Here is an 11,543-nt window from a genome sequence, read left to right as displayed (position 1 = left end):
ATATACGTACATCAAGGCTGCCCAAACCTTTTCTCCAAAACAAAAATCTATCTGAGGGCTGCGGACAAATGCAATAATATAATTCATGAAATACAAATATTTCTTAAGTACAGTCCTTTTATTTTAATGATTATGTCCTGCTGGAGTGTGACAGGATTTGTTTGTGTACAAACTAATACGGTATCAGAATTTTATATATTTATACTTCTCATTCAACCACAATTAAATTCACTCACTCTAGGAGGCACAATTTCTATGGATAGTATTTTTTTTTTACAATTAGAAGCTGGAATGAAAACAAAAAATGAATAAAAGTAATGACTTTCTACAAATGTAAGGAGTAGTAGTACAGATAATTGTGTGAAAATGTAAGAATTAGAAGTAAAAAGTAGGCTGAAAAATAATTACCGGTACTCAAGTAAAGTACAGATACCCAAAAATTGTACTTAAGTACAGTAAAGAAGTATTTGTACTTAGTTACTTTACAACTCTGCCACCCATAATAACGTCACTCCAGCTGCAGCCATTTTTGTAAATGTTGTTCCAAAAATAACTTGAATATTTTCTTGATAATATGCTGAATTAAGACCAATAATTAGGTTAGTGTTTCAGAGGGAAAGTGTTATTGTTTTCTAGGTAACAATAATGGGATTAGAAATGGTAGTTGTATGAATTCTGACTGGTTTTTGAGAATAATTGAGATTGGATCAGTTAATTAAACACTTCAAAATCAGTAAAAGCAGAGAAACTCATTGACACTGAAAGGCTTTCAGACTCATAACCAAAGCATCAAACAGCGCCTCCAACGCTTCTGTTATTCAGATTGGAGAATGGGTGCAAGACCACTTGCTGAGCCCCCCATTAGACCGGCCTGACCTCCCAGCAGCTCCTCAATTTTCTCACGGCGTGGACCACCGCTGCTCTGCCCCTCACCACCCCGGCCCACCAGTCCCACATCACACCACCTCAAAGGAAGCCCATCTCCAAGGGCAACCTGAATACCCCCCCCCACCCCACTTCTCAAACAGACAATCTGACAGGAAACAAGGAGCAGCCAAGGAGGGCTGAGAGCAAGAGAGACTTCTCAAAGAAAGATTTAAAAAAAGAGTCTCCGTAAAGCCTGAGTGAGAGCTGAGAGAGACGTTAAACGATTTAGCAGCAGCCATGTCTTATTAGCCGTTAGCTGCTGACTAAAACTATTACAGCTCTGACCAAAGCTGTGAGCTGAGGGATTCAGCTGCTGGTTAATAAAACACCTCAGCTGTGATCAGGTTTTCCACCTCAAACACGGTGGAAAGAAAACAAAAGCAATACATAAGATTTGTTGTTTGGGTCACTTATTTTCAGGAGCTGTAAAACCTTTACATGAAGCAACAGCTGCTTTACTGTTGTTCAAACAGAGTAACTTCATTGTGTTTTAGAGTGGAAAGTTCTGTTTAAAGGTTCTGAACTGAAAAACTGAACCCATTTTTAAAGACAGCATGAAGACCCTGTCACACTATAAAGTTTTAATTTTCATGTCTAAAACACTAAAAAAAGTTATTTATTTGATCAATTTGTTAGCATCACAGTATGTACAAGAGGCTTCCAGTTTTTTTTATTCAATCTCCCACACAGATGTCTTTAAATTTTTTACAAGTTTGCCTAAGTTGTTTAAAACATTGTAGTGTGACAGGGTCTTAAACATTGATATCTTCAAGTAGTGACATATTTTTGTAGATTTCTTAAATTAACCGTTTAGATTGGACTGATGCTCATAGAACACCCAGTCAGAGATGATGCTGTTCTGAAGGACAAATAATGTTTGAAGTTTTATTAACATATGTATGAAAGAGGATTAGATTCTGACTTTTCTCAGAATTCTGAGATTAAAGTCCAAATTTTTATTATTATCATCTTTTTTTTAGTGGCCATATCCTTTTTGTACATATGTGTTAAAAAATTAGTTTGTTTGGGAAAAGTGCAGATAATTAAAAATGATGCTCCAAGAACAGGTTTCGGCATTTCTCAAATAGTCCAGTAACTCAAGGGGCTTAACTCAAAACTTATGAAAACAAAGATTACAATAATAATAATAATAATAATAATAATAATAATAATAATAATAATAATAATAATAATGATGATGATGATTCATAACTAAGTGTAAAAAGTAAATATGATTTAAAAAATTGATCATTGACAATTCGGGACAAATACTAGACAAGGATCAAAGCCAGAGTAAATCAACATGTATTCTGATAAAAGGTGACGAGGACACATATCTGGTTAAAAGTTTCAGTAACAATCATCAATTATTACAAATTTAAAATAATTGAAGAAAAGCTCATTCTCTGCAGAAAGTGTTGGATTAGTTTGTTATTGCTCAAATCATATTTCAATACCAGCAAATAAATGTTTACATGCTCAACAGCAAACATAGTAATCATGTCACAAATGTCAGTTTTGCTAACAAAATGTTAAACTATGCTGGATCTTGGGTTACCCAGTAATAGTATTACCAAATTCTGAAAGGACAACATATTGAGCATTTTGAATTTTAAAACATATAGTAATTTTTTGTTTATTATTCTGTACTTTTCCTTACTGAGTGCACTTTACGCATGCAGAGATGCTTCAGCAGGTGACATTTACCACACTTAACTCTTCAGAGTAATTTTGCATTATGAAGTTAACTGATCCAAAGAAGGTATTCCCCTGCAACAATACGCAAAGACAACCTGTGCAAAATTATGTAAAAATACTAAAACTCCAAGAGAAATTGCAACTCCATCCCAGTGATGCTTTGTTCTGATAAAATGCATCAGATTGGACTTACTTCATTTTGAAAAGGGGAAACTCTCAGTCTTTGTGTCGGAAGCTGGCAGAGCTCTTCTGATGGAGACCTTCCAGCAGGTGCAGCTTTTATTATTTTAGGACCTCCAGAATCCCCTCAGTGCTAAAGAGGCCGAGCTGTTCCCTGCTGCCAAGATGAGGGGAGGTGGAGAGAGAGGAAACTGGGATGAGAGCTGTTAAAAGACTGAATACACCCACCTCCTTCCCCCTCCTCTTCCTCCTGCATAACAAAACCAGTTGAGGCAGACCAAAATGACCAGAAACATTCAACTTACACATTTTAATCAATAAAGTAAAACTAAGTGTGATGCTCCTAACAATATTTTTGATTTAAACTGAATAGCTGTATTAACTTACAGTTAAAGATTTGATCTCAGTAGTTTTTGTTTGTTTGTTTGTTTGTTTGTTGGTTGGTTGGTCACCAGGGGGCAGAAGAGGCTCTTTTAGCTGATTAATGTGGCAGAATCATGTGACAAGATTTCAACAAGTTAGCTTGTATTTACATTGAAAACCACTAAAAAATGTGTTTTTAAATAAATGGGTTATATTTATGATGGGTCATGGTTTGCAATACTGAGGTGAACATAATGCACTTCCAGTCTTCTCAACCTGCTTCTCAAGAAAGTTTATTTTGGTCAGGGTTAATTTAACCTGGTCTTGAGGTATAATTCGAAGTAGTAATAATCTCATATACAGCGGGTAAAATCAGTATTGAACATGTCACCATTTTTCTCAGTAAATATATCACTAGAGGTGCTAATGACATGAAATTTTCACCAGATGTTGGTAACAACCCAAGTGATCCATACATACAAAGAAATCAAACCATAAATGTCCAGAAATGAAGTTATTTGTAATAATGTGGAATGGCACAGGGAAAAAGTATTGAACACACTTACTGAAATTTATCTAATACTTTGTACAAAAGCCTTTGTTGGCAATGACAGCTTCAAGACGCCTCCTGTATGGAGAAACCAGTTGCATGCATTGCTCAGGTGTGATTTTGGCCCATTCTTCCACACAAACAGTCTTCAAATCTTGAAGGTTTCATGGACCTCTTCTATGAACTCTGAACTTTAGTTCTTTCCATAGATTTTCTGTTGGATTCAGGTCAGGTGATTGGCTGGGCCATTCCAGCAGCTTTAGTTTCTTTCTCTGAAACCAACTGAGAGTTTCCTTGGCTTTGTGTTTGGGCTCATTGTCTTGCTGAAATGTCCAGCCACGTTTCATCTTCATCATCCTGGTAGATGGAAGCAGATTTTTATCAAGAATGTCTCTGTACATTTTTCCACTCATCCTTCCTTCAATTATTTGAAGTTTGCCAGTACCATATGCTGAAAAACAGCCCCACACCATGATGTTCCCACCTCCAAACTTCACTGTTGGTATGGTGTTTTTGGGCTGATGTGCAGTGCCATTTGACCTCCAAACATGATGTGTATTCTGGCATCCAAACAGTTCAATGTTGGTCTCATCTGACCAGACTATATTCTCCCAGTATTACACAGGCTTGTTTAAATGTTGTGCAGCAAACTTTAAAGGAGCTTCAACATGCTGTTTCTTCAGCAGTGGAGTCTTGCGTGGTGAGCGTGCATACAGGCCATGGTGGTTCAGTGCATTACTTATTGTTTTCTTTGAAACAAACGTACCTGCTAATTCCAGGTCTTTCTTAAGCTCTCCACAAGTGGTCCTTGGCTCTTGGACAACTCTTCTGATAATTCTTTTCACTCCTCTGTCAGAAATCTTGTGAGGAGCACCTGGTCGTGGTCGGTTTATGGTGAAATYATGTTCTTTCCACTTCTGAATTATGGCCCCAACAGTGCTCACTGGAACCTTCAGAAGTTTAGACATTCTTCTGTAACCGATGCCATCATTATGCTTTGCAACAATAAGGTTGTGAAGGTCTTGAGAGAGCTCTTTACTTTTACCCATCATCAGATGGTTCTTGTGTGATACCTGGCCATCATTTGGGACTGAACCAGCTGATATTAACTTGCACTGACAAGGGGCAGGCTTGTTTTCTAATTACTGAGAGAGTTCAGCTGGTGTCTTGGCTTTCCATGCCTTTTTACACCTCCCTTTCTTCATGTGTTCAATACTTTTTCCCTGTGCCATTTCACATTATTACAAATAACTTCATTTCTGGACATTTATGGTTTGATTTCTTTGTATGTATGGATCACTTTGGTTGTTGTTACCGACATCTGGTGAAAATTTCATGTCATTAGCACCTCTAGTAATATATTTACTGAGAAAAATGGTGARGTGTTCAATACTTATTTTACCCGCTGTAAATGATGATCTGACAGAGGATGAGGGAGATCTGCTTATTTGCTTGGAGGATTGAAATGATTAGAAATGCATTTCTGGTGAGGGTGACTGGGTAAACAAGGGAGCTGAGGTCTATGAAATATCCATCCATCCATCCATCCATCCATCCAGGCCGGTGTCTTCATGTGGTTATGATCTAAGGCCATGGAAAGCAAAATGTAAAAACTGCCAGGATTTACAGGTAACAGAAGTGCAGAATCACTAAACAAACATTAATACACAAAAAGAAAAAAAAATAACAACAATGTGATACATAACAGAAAAACAGCTGAAGCCCTGATATACAAAAAAATAGATATATAAATAAAGTACCATTTAAGCTTTATTGTTATTCTTGAGGCCCTATCTTCCAGTTTGGATTCATGAAATCCGAAAGTAAAGATAAAATTTTATTGCCTTTTCAAAAATTGTTTTTATTTCAAAACTCGAGTTTAATTAACAAAGCTTACATCAAATAATCTTGTTTCCTTTTATAAGTAAGCTGATCAAATAAGACCTCATGCACCTGAGCAGCAGCCCATATTAAGGTTTAGGTAAAACTGCAGAATGGAGAAATTCCTGATGGCTTGGCTCTGCTTAATAAAAATCGAATTATGCACATGGAGCTACTGCTGAGCTGTGACTAATGTGTATTTTGTGTGATGTTTGCATAGAAGCTGTTATACAAAAAGGAATGAAAGAAAATCAATGTCTAACTTTCAATAACACGACACAGGGGGTGATAAACACCTTAAAATCTATATTAGATTTCCCAGAAACAAGCAGTGCTTTCAGTGTTTCCAGCTCTTAATACAACTAATAATCACTTAATCTTTTTTATTTTAAGCGTCTTAAAAACTATTCAAAATCAGTATTGAAAACATTTACAAAAGTTTAGATTGGACCAAAGAAATGCAACATTTGTATAGTGTCTCAAAGATCAAAAAATAATTAAAATGTTATTTTGTAATGAAACACTTGTGCTGCCAGGACTCGATGGAACCATAGTCAAAAGTCCAGTGAGTAGAGCTAAACATTCAAAGTGTCTGGTGATATTTTCATAAGACTCCTAAAGTCTATGGCACCGACTGTCAGATGCAAAATCAAAAACTCTTGTAAATAACAGATAAACTGTTTCTAAATGTATTTAAACACTAGCACCGTCTTTGCAGGAGCATTAAAGGAGCAATATTATGTTTCTCAGGCATACAATTAAATACTATACCATAATAAAGTATCTGTGTCACTTTTAGTTGTTATTAAAATGCTGTTTTTATGTTTAAATAGAAAATAAATCATAGATGCAGTTTACTTGGCATCTGAAAATACATTTCCTCAAAGGTATTTTGAGTGAGAAGTACTGTTGAGAGCAGCAGACANATCTCGTTCCCACCAGTTAGTATTTTGTTCCCACCAGTTAGTAAGTCATTCCCACCAGTTAGTAAGTCATTCCCACAAGTTAGTATCTCATTCCCACCAGTTAGTATGTCGTTCCCACCAGTTAGTATCTCGTTCCCACCAGTTAGTATGTCGTTCCCACCAGTTAGTAAGTTATTCCCACCAGTTAGTAAATAGTTCCCAGCAGTTAGTATCTTGTTCCTACCAGTTAGTAAGTCTTTCCCACCAGTTAGCATCTCGTTCCCACCAGTCAGTATCTTGTTCCCACCATTTAGTAAGTCTTCCCCACCAATGTCTTGTTCCCATGAGTTAGTAAGTCGTGTGCACGAGATACCTCACAGGATCTTTCAGATTGTTTTAGACAAGCTGTGTGTTTACTGAAATGGAAATACGTGACATAATTGAGTTTTATTTCCAGTTTGGCCTGAAATACAAACACAGTGCTGCGTTGCTTGTTCTTTGATCGGTGCTGCAGCTTGGTGACAGTCTCTGAGCCTTTCCATCCACGGTTCCCGGATGTTTATGGTTTACCAGACAATGGGGTAGTTTTGCTAAAGCTATCCAGCTGAAAATAAATAAAATCCAGATGAAACATTTAGAAGGTCTACCACCTAGGTTGGAAGGCGCCTATCAATATGCCTGATAATATGAATTTAGGCGCAGTGAGTAGATCCTCTTCCGGGACACAGAGCTGAAGCGGTCGTCTCGCTGTCCTTGGATGGGGGAAAGCACTCAATCTGCTGCATTGAGATCCAGGCTGTAGCAACGAGGCTTCACAAGACAGCAGATCTGTGGCATCAGCTCACACAGAGACATTTTCATCTTTACGCACAGAGCAGGTCAACATAAAGGTGGTGTCTTATTTAATCTAAAATAAATAAAATATTCTCATCTGATCATCATCTCAGATCTAGACACCTTACTGAATGCATCTCCAGGAGCTGACAGAGCATTGAGGACAGGAGGATTTGGAGCATCTGTGCTGGATGGGGGAAGGGAGTGCACTCTGCCATGAGGAAGTTTGGCTTAAAGACACGTCCCAGGGGCGTTTCTGGTACCAAAAGGCGTTTCTGTTCCCCACCTGTCATTTTGCAACTCAGCATGTCTTCCTAAAAACGCTTCAGGATTTCTCAAACATGCATGAATGAGTCAGAGCAAGACTTTGGGCATGTTTTTTATGAGAGTATAACATTATAACATGATATAAAACTCAAAAAAGTTGATTTTACATGATATTGCCCCTTTAAGTGGCTCTAACTAAACACCAGCTCCGGTTTGAACTGAATCGTTTTTGTGTCTGCTCTAAAATTACAATCAGAATTCACAATCAGCATCAAGTCACTTGTAGCTGCAAACAAATGCAATTTTTCTTTGCATCTATAGTCATAGGGAGAGGCATGAAACTTCAAACCGTGTTATACAAAATTAATAAGCAGGGCAGGATGAGTCAATGAATGAGCTGTTTTTTATTTTTCAGAAAATTACAAACTTTAAATTAAAAAGGCAAAAAAAAAAAAACACTTTTTTGTGTAACTTTATCAGACACTGCATGATGGTGATGTGTACTGATTACAAAAAAAATACAGCTCAGCAGTAAATTTCTCTTTAGGGCAACAGAACAGAAATGACGATCATGAGAAATCTTAATTTAGTGCCTGAAAAACTTCTACGAGATGAAGAATATCAGCAGCATTAAAGCATTTGTGGTAAAGTCAAATACCAAATATTTAGAGAGTAACTGGGTTTTAGGACTCCACTTGAGAGACACATTTTGAATTTTGAATGAAGTCCGAAGATGCTCTGTGCTGAAGGCTCAGTGTTCGACTACTCCAGCTGGGCTGAATTGTCGAGCACAGATCCACTGACAAACTTGCTGTTTCAGCAATATTTAAAAACTGTACTTTTCAGGTTAAACAAATGTTCATAATTAATTTAAACAAACTACAAGTTAAGAAGGGCATTGGAATTTCTCTGTTTTGTATCAAAAATTTTTTGAACCGTGACACTAAATTATCGAATCGTGAATTTTCTGTACCGTTGCACCCCTAATACAGTATATACTGTATGTATTGTCACAAATCTAGATCCTGAATATTACTGGTTATAAAACTACAAAGTATGACAGTAACATTCCTAAAACTTTTTTTAAATACTTAAAAACTGCTGAAATTCTTCTGAAAACATTTGAACAGATTTTGAATTCTTGATCAACAGTTCAAAGCTACAAGAAGAGAATAAATAAAACTGTTACAAGGATTTTTAGATTTTATTTTACCATTATTGAACCAGGCAAATCCCTTTGAGATCACAGATCTCTTTTGCAAAGGAGGTCTGGGCCTGAAGGCAAACTATTGTACATGTTTTTGGTCTGTGGGGGCGAAACCAGAGTGCCTGGAGAAAACCCACACAAGCACGAGGAGAACAGGCAAACTTAGAAGGTCTGAACCCAGGACCTTCTTGCTGTGAGGCATCAGTGCGAACCACTGAGCCATCATGCTAAAGAAGAACTATTGAATGACTGTGAGCAGGAACAGATGAACATTATAACATATATTTCACGTGACATAATTAAAAATATCTTTTTGTTGCGCCTCTAAGTGGCAGGAGCACCATTTAAACACAATGTAAACCCTGAGAAGGAATATTACATTTCAAAAAGACGTGTTTGTGCATAATATCCTCTGAGGAAATAAAAGATCAGAAAGAAGCTTAAAAGCTCTTCTTCTTTGAATATAAAAGTAGAGCCTTTAACTCTTTTGGGTTATTTATACAACTGAACATGCATCTCTTTTAATGAACAATAACTAGGTAAAAGATGTATAAAAAGGCTCATGCTCACTTTGGTGTATGTTCACCTATAAAATTAACACGCTTTCATTTCCAACACTCTCAAAACTGCAGCAGTTTAAAATGTGCGTTACAGTTTAGAAAGACTACATCACCACACAACTAAACTGTTGCCTGTTTCACATAAACAAGATCAAACTAGTTCGGGCGGGGGTAGACATTTTTTTTCTTAAAATAAAACCTGTTATTCACTGCCGTTTTAAATTGAAATTTCTCAGCAATAGTGGTGAATGCTACAGTATTTCACTCATAACATCTTCAAACATTTCTCAACCATCATATGGAAACTTTAGGCAAAAACCTTGTTTTTCATTGGAAGGAGTCCTCAACATCTAGGAGGTTCAACTGACTTTATTTTTATGTCGTCTCCTCAAACGTGGCACTAAGTAGCCAGTGATTTGGAGAGAAGAGTCCTTTCCCATTCCACTTGCACCACTTTGTAAAGCTCCATGGTGGCTTTAGCGTCCTCGACAGAACAGTGGCCCTTCCTTCCAACCTGAGGACACAAGAGAAACAGGTTCGCCTTCAAGCTGGAGACAGCAGTTTATCATTTCAAAGGTGCAACATTGACTTTCACAACTTGATATGAATATAATTCCATGGTCACCAACATGGGGTCCTTACGCTCTCATAAGGAGGCCAAAAACACAAACCAGGTGCAAAAAGTTTAAACTGCATAAATACCATCAAGTCAGATTTGTACCCAAATTTACACACTTAAAAGTGCCTGTGACATGCATATTCTTCAAACACAAAAAGTCAAAGAAAACATTTTTATATGTAAGGAACTTGGCATAAAACACACAATTTTGCTAATTTTGTCTCATAACTGGCAAATTTTCTTTTGGACTTGGCTCAGCCAAAGTGAAACAGGAAGTGACATCAAACAGGAACTCTTAAAGAAAATGAACTCCCTGGCCTTTGTTTATTATAATATTTAAATTCTAACTTTTTCTTCTCTGATGGTGACTTAAAACAATTTAAAGAAACATCAAATTCTTCTCTACAGTCTGAGTTGTTAGCTATTTTAGTTACACTAGTAACATTCAGACATTCCCCTTTGACATCACTTCCTGTTACTTCACATGCAAATATCTCAACAACAGTTCATCTCAGCGGTATGAAATTTGATTTGTGATATCTCATCAATGTTGTCTTTCCAAAAATGTATTTGTATTTATTACAAATGTTTGATGGCACAGGCACTTTAATAGGTTTTCCAAAGCCTAGGTGAGGATTAAGTGCTTCAAACATTATGACAGAGGGACCTACAGTACCTCTGACACATTTATGTGACTTACATGAAATATAAAAAGAAAAAACGTGTATAAACAACTTTGAATTCAGACATTTTTTACTAACATAGAAGACCTTGTAGTGTACTTATGTCTTGAATCAAATCAAGAGCAAAAAAACTTTTGTTTGTTTTGTTTAATTGCTGGAAAATTTGATTTTTACGCTCCATCCCCCACTTAACATAAATCACTTTAAATACCTGGATGTCTCGGTTGAAGATGGCTTTGGTAAGTCTCTTCAGTGAAGCACATTCTTTTTCACCAAAGCCGGCCTTCAGGTTGAGAAGAGGGATTTTGGAAGTGTCTCTTGTCAGGACAGAAGGGTGCAAGTAGCTGAGGGCTTTAAAGTCATTGTGGATGGCATGGCCAACCACCACATTCCCCATGAGCAGCTTCAGTATCTGTGGCAGCAAACAAAACAAAATTTCATGTATGTAACTGAGGTATTTATGGGTACAATCACATGTACCCATAGTCTGCCTGTGTTTAGTGTAAGTGTTTTATCATCTATCTCAGAGATTCTTATCCCATGGGCGCCACCTTGAGGGCCTCAAAAGAACAACAGTTTGAAACTTTGGGCCGCAGAGGGCCGCGGGACCGCATTGATTTTGAATAAGGTGCAATACACTTTCTCACCACTAGTAGCAGTAGTGTGCCACTCAGTTGTTTAACAACTTTTTTTAATATGTAGAAGAAGAACCATACAAACCTGCTGAGAACGGAAACCTGTTTTAAATGAAAAGTAGAAGCAAAAATGAAAATAACTCGTCGAAAAACACCAACGTTTGTCACTAATACGAAGTGCAGCTTCTGTTTTTACCATGTAATATTTTAAAAGATCAAAACATTATCAAATAC

The 11,543-nt window shown here is 37.0% G+C and overlaps 2 protein-coding genes across 2 annotated transcripts in view; both read right to left on the bottom strand.

Moving 5' to 3' along the window:
- Positions 1 to 3,042, bottom strand: part of bcan (brevican) — a gene marked incomplete in the record, with an annotated part of 25,656 nt that extends 22,614 nt beyond the window's left edge. The window contains 1 exon segment of the mRNA XM_014024568.1: positions 2,819 to 3,042. Within this exon segment, the coding sequence (XP_013880022.1) occupies positions 2,819 to 2,823 (5 nt within the window).
- A 6,681-nt stretch (positions 3,043 to 9,723) lies between these two features.
- Positions 9,724 to 11,543, bottom strand: part of isg20l2 (interferon stimulated exonuclease gene 20-like 2) — a gene marked incomplete at its 5' end in the record, with an annotated part of 50,058 nt that continues 48,238 nt past the window's right edge. Inside the window, 2 exon segments of the mRNA XM_014024565.1 lie at positions 9,724 to 9,886; positions 10,886 to 11,086. Of these exon segments, the coding sequence (XP_013880019.1) occupies positions 9,773 to 9,886; positions 10,886 to 11,086 (315 nt within the window). The 3' untranslated portion in view covers positions 9,724 to 9,772.

This window comes from Austrofundulus limnaeus, unplaced genomic scaffold (genome assembly GCF_001266775.1).
Source record: "Austrofundulus limnaeus strain Quisiro unplaced genomic scaffold, Austrofundulus_limnaeus-1.0 Scaffold427, whole genome shotgun sequence".
Taxonomy (NCBI): Eukaryota; Metazoa; Chordata; class Actinopteri; order Cyprinodontiformes; family Rivulidae; genus Austrofundulus; species Austrofundulus limnaeus.
Note: the sequence above shows the minus strand (reverse complement) of the source record. Positions and strands in the feature narration are given on the sequence as shown.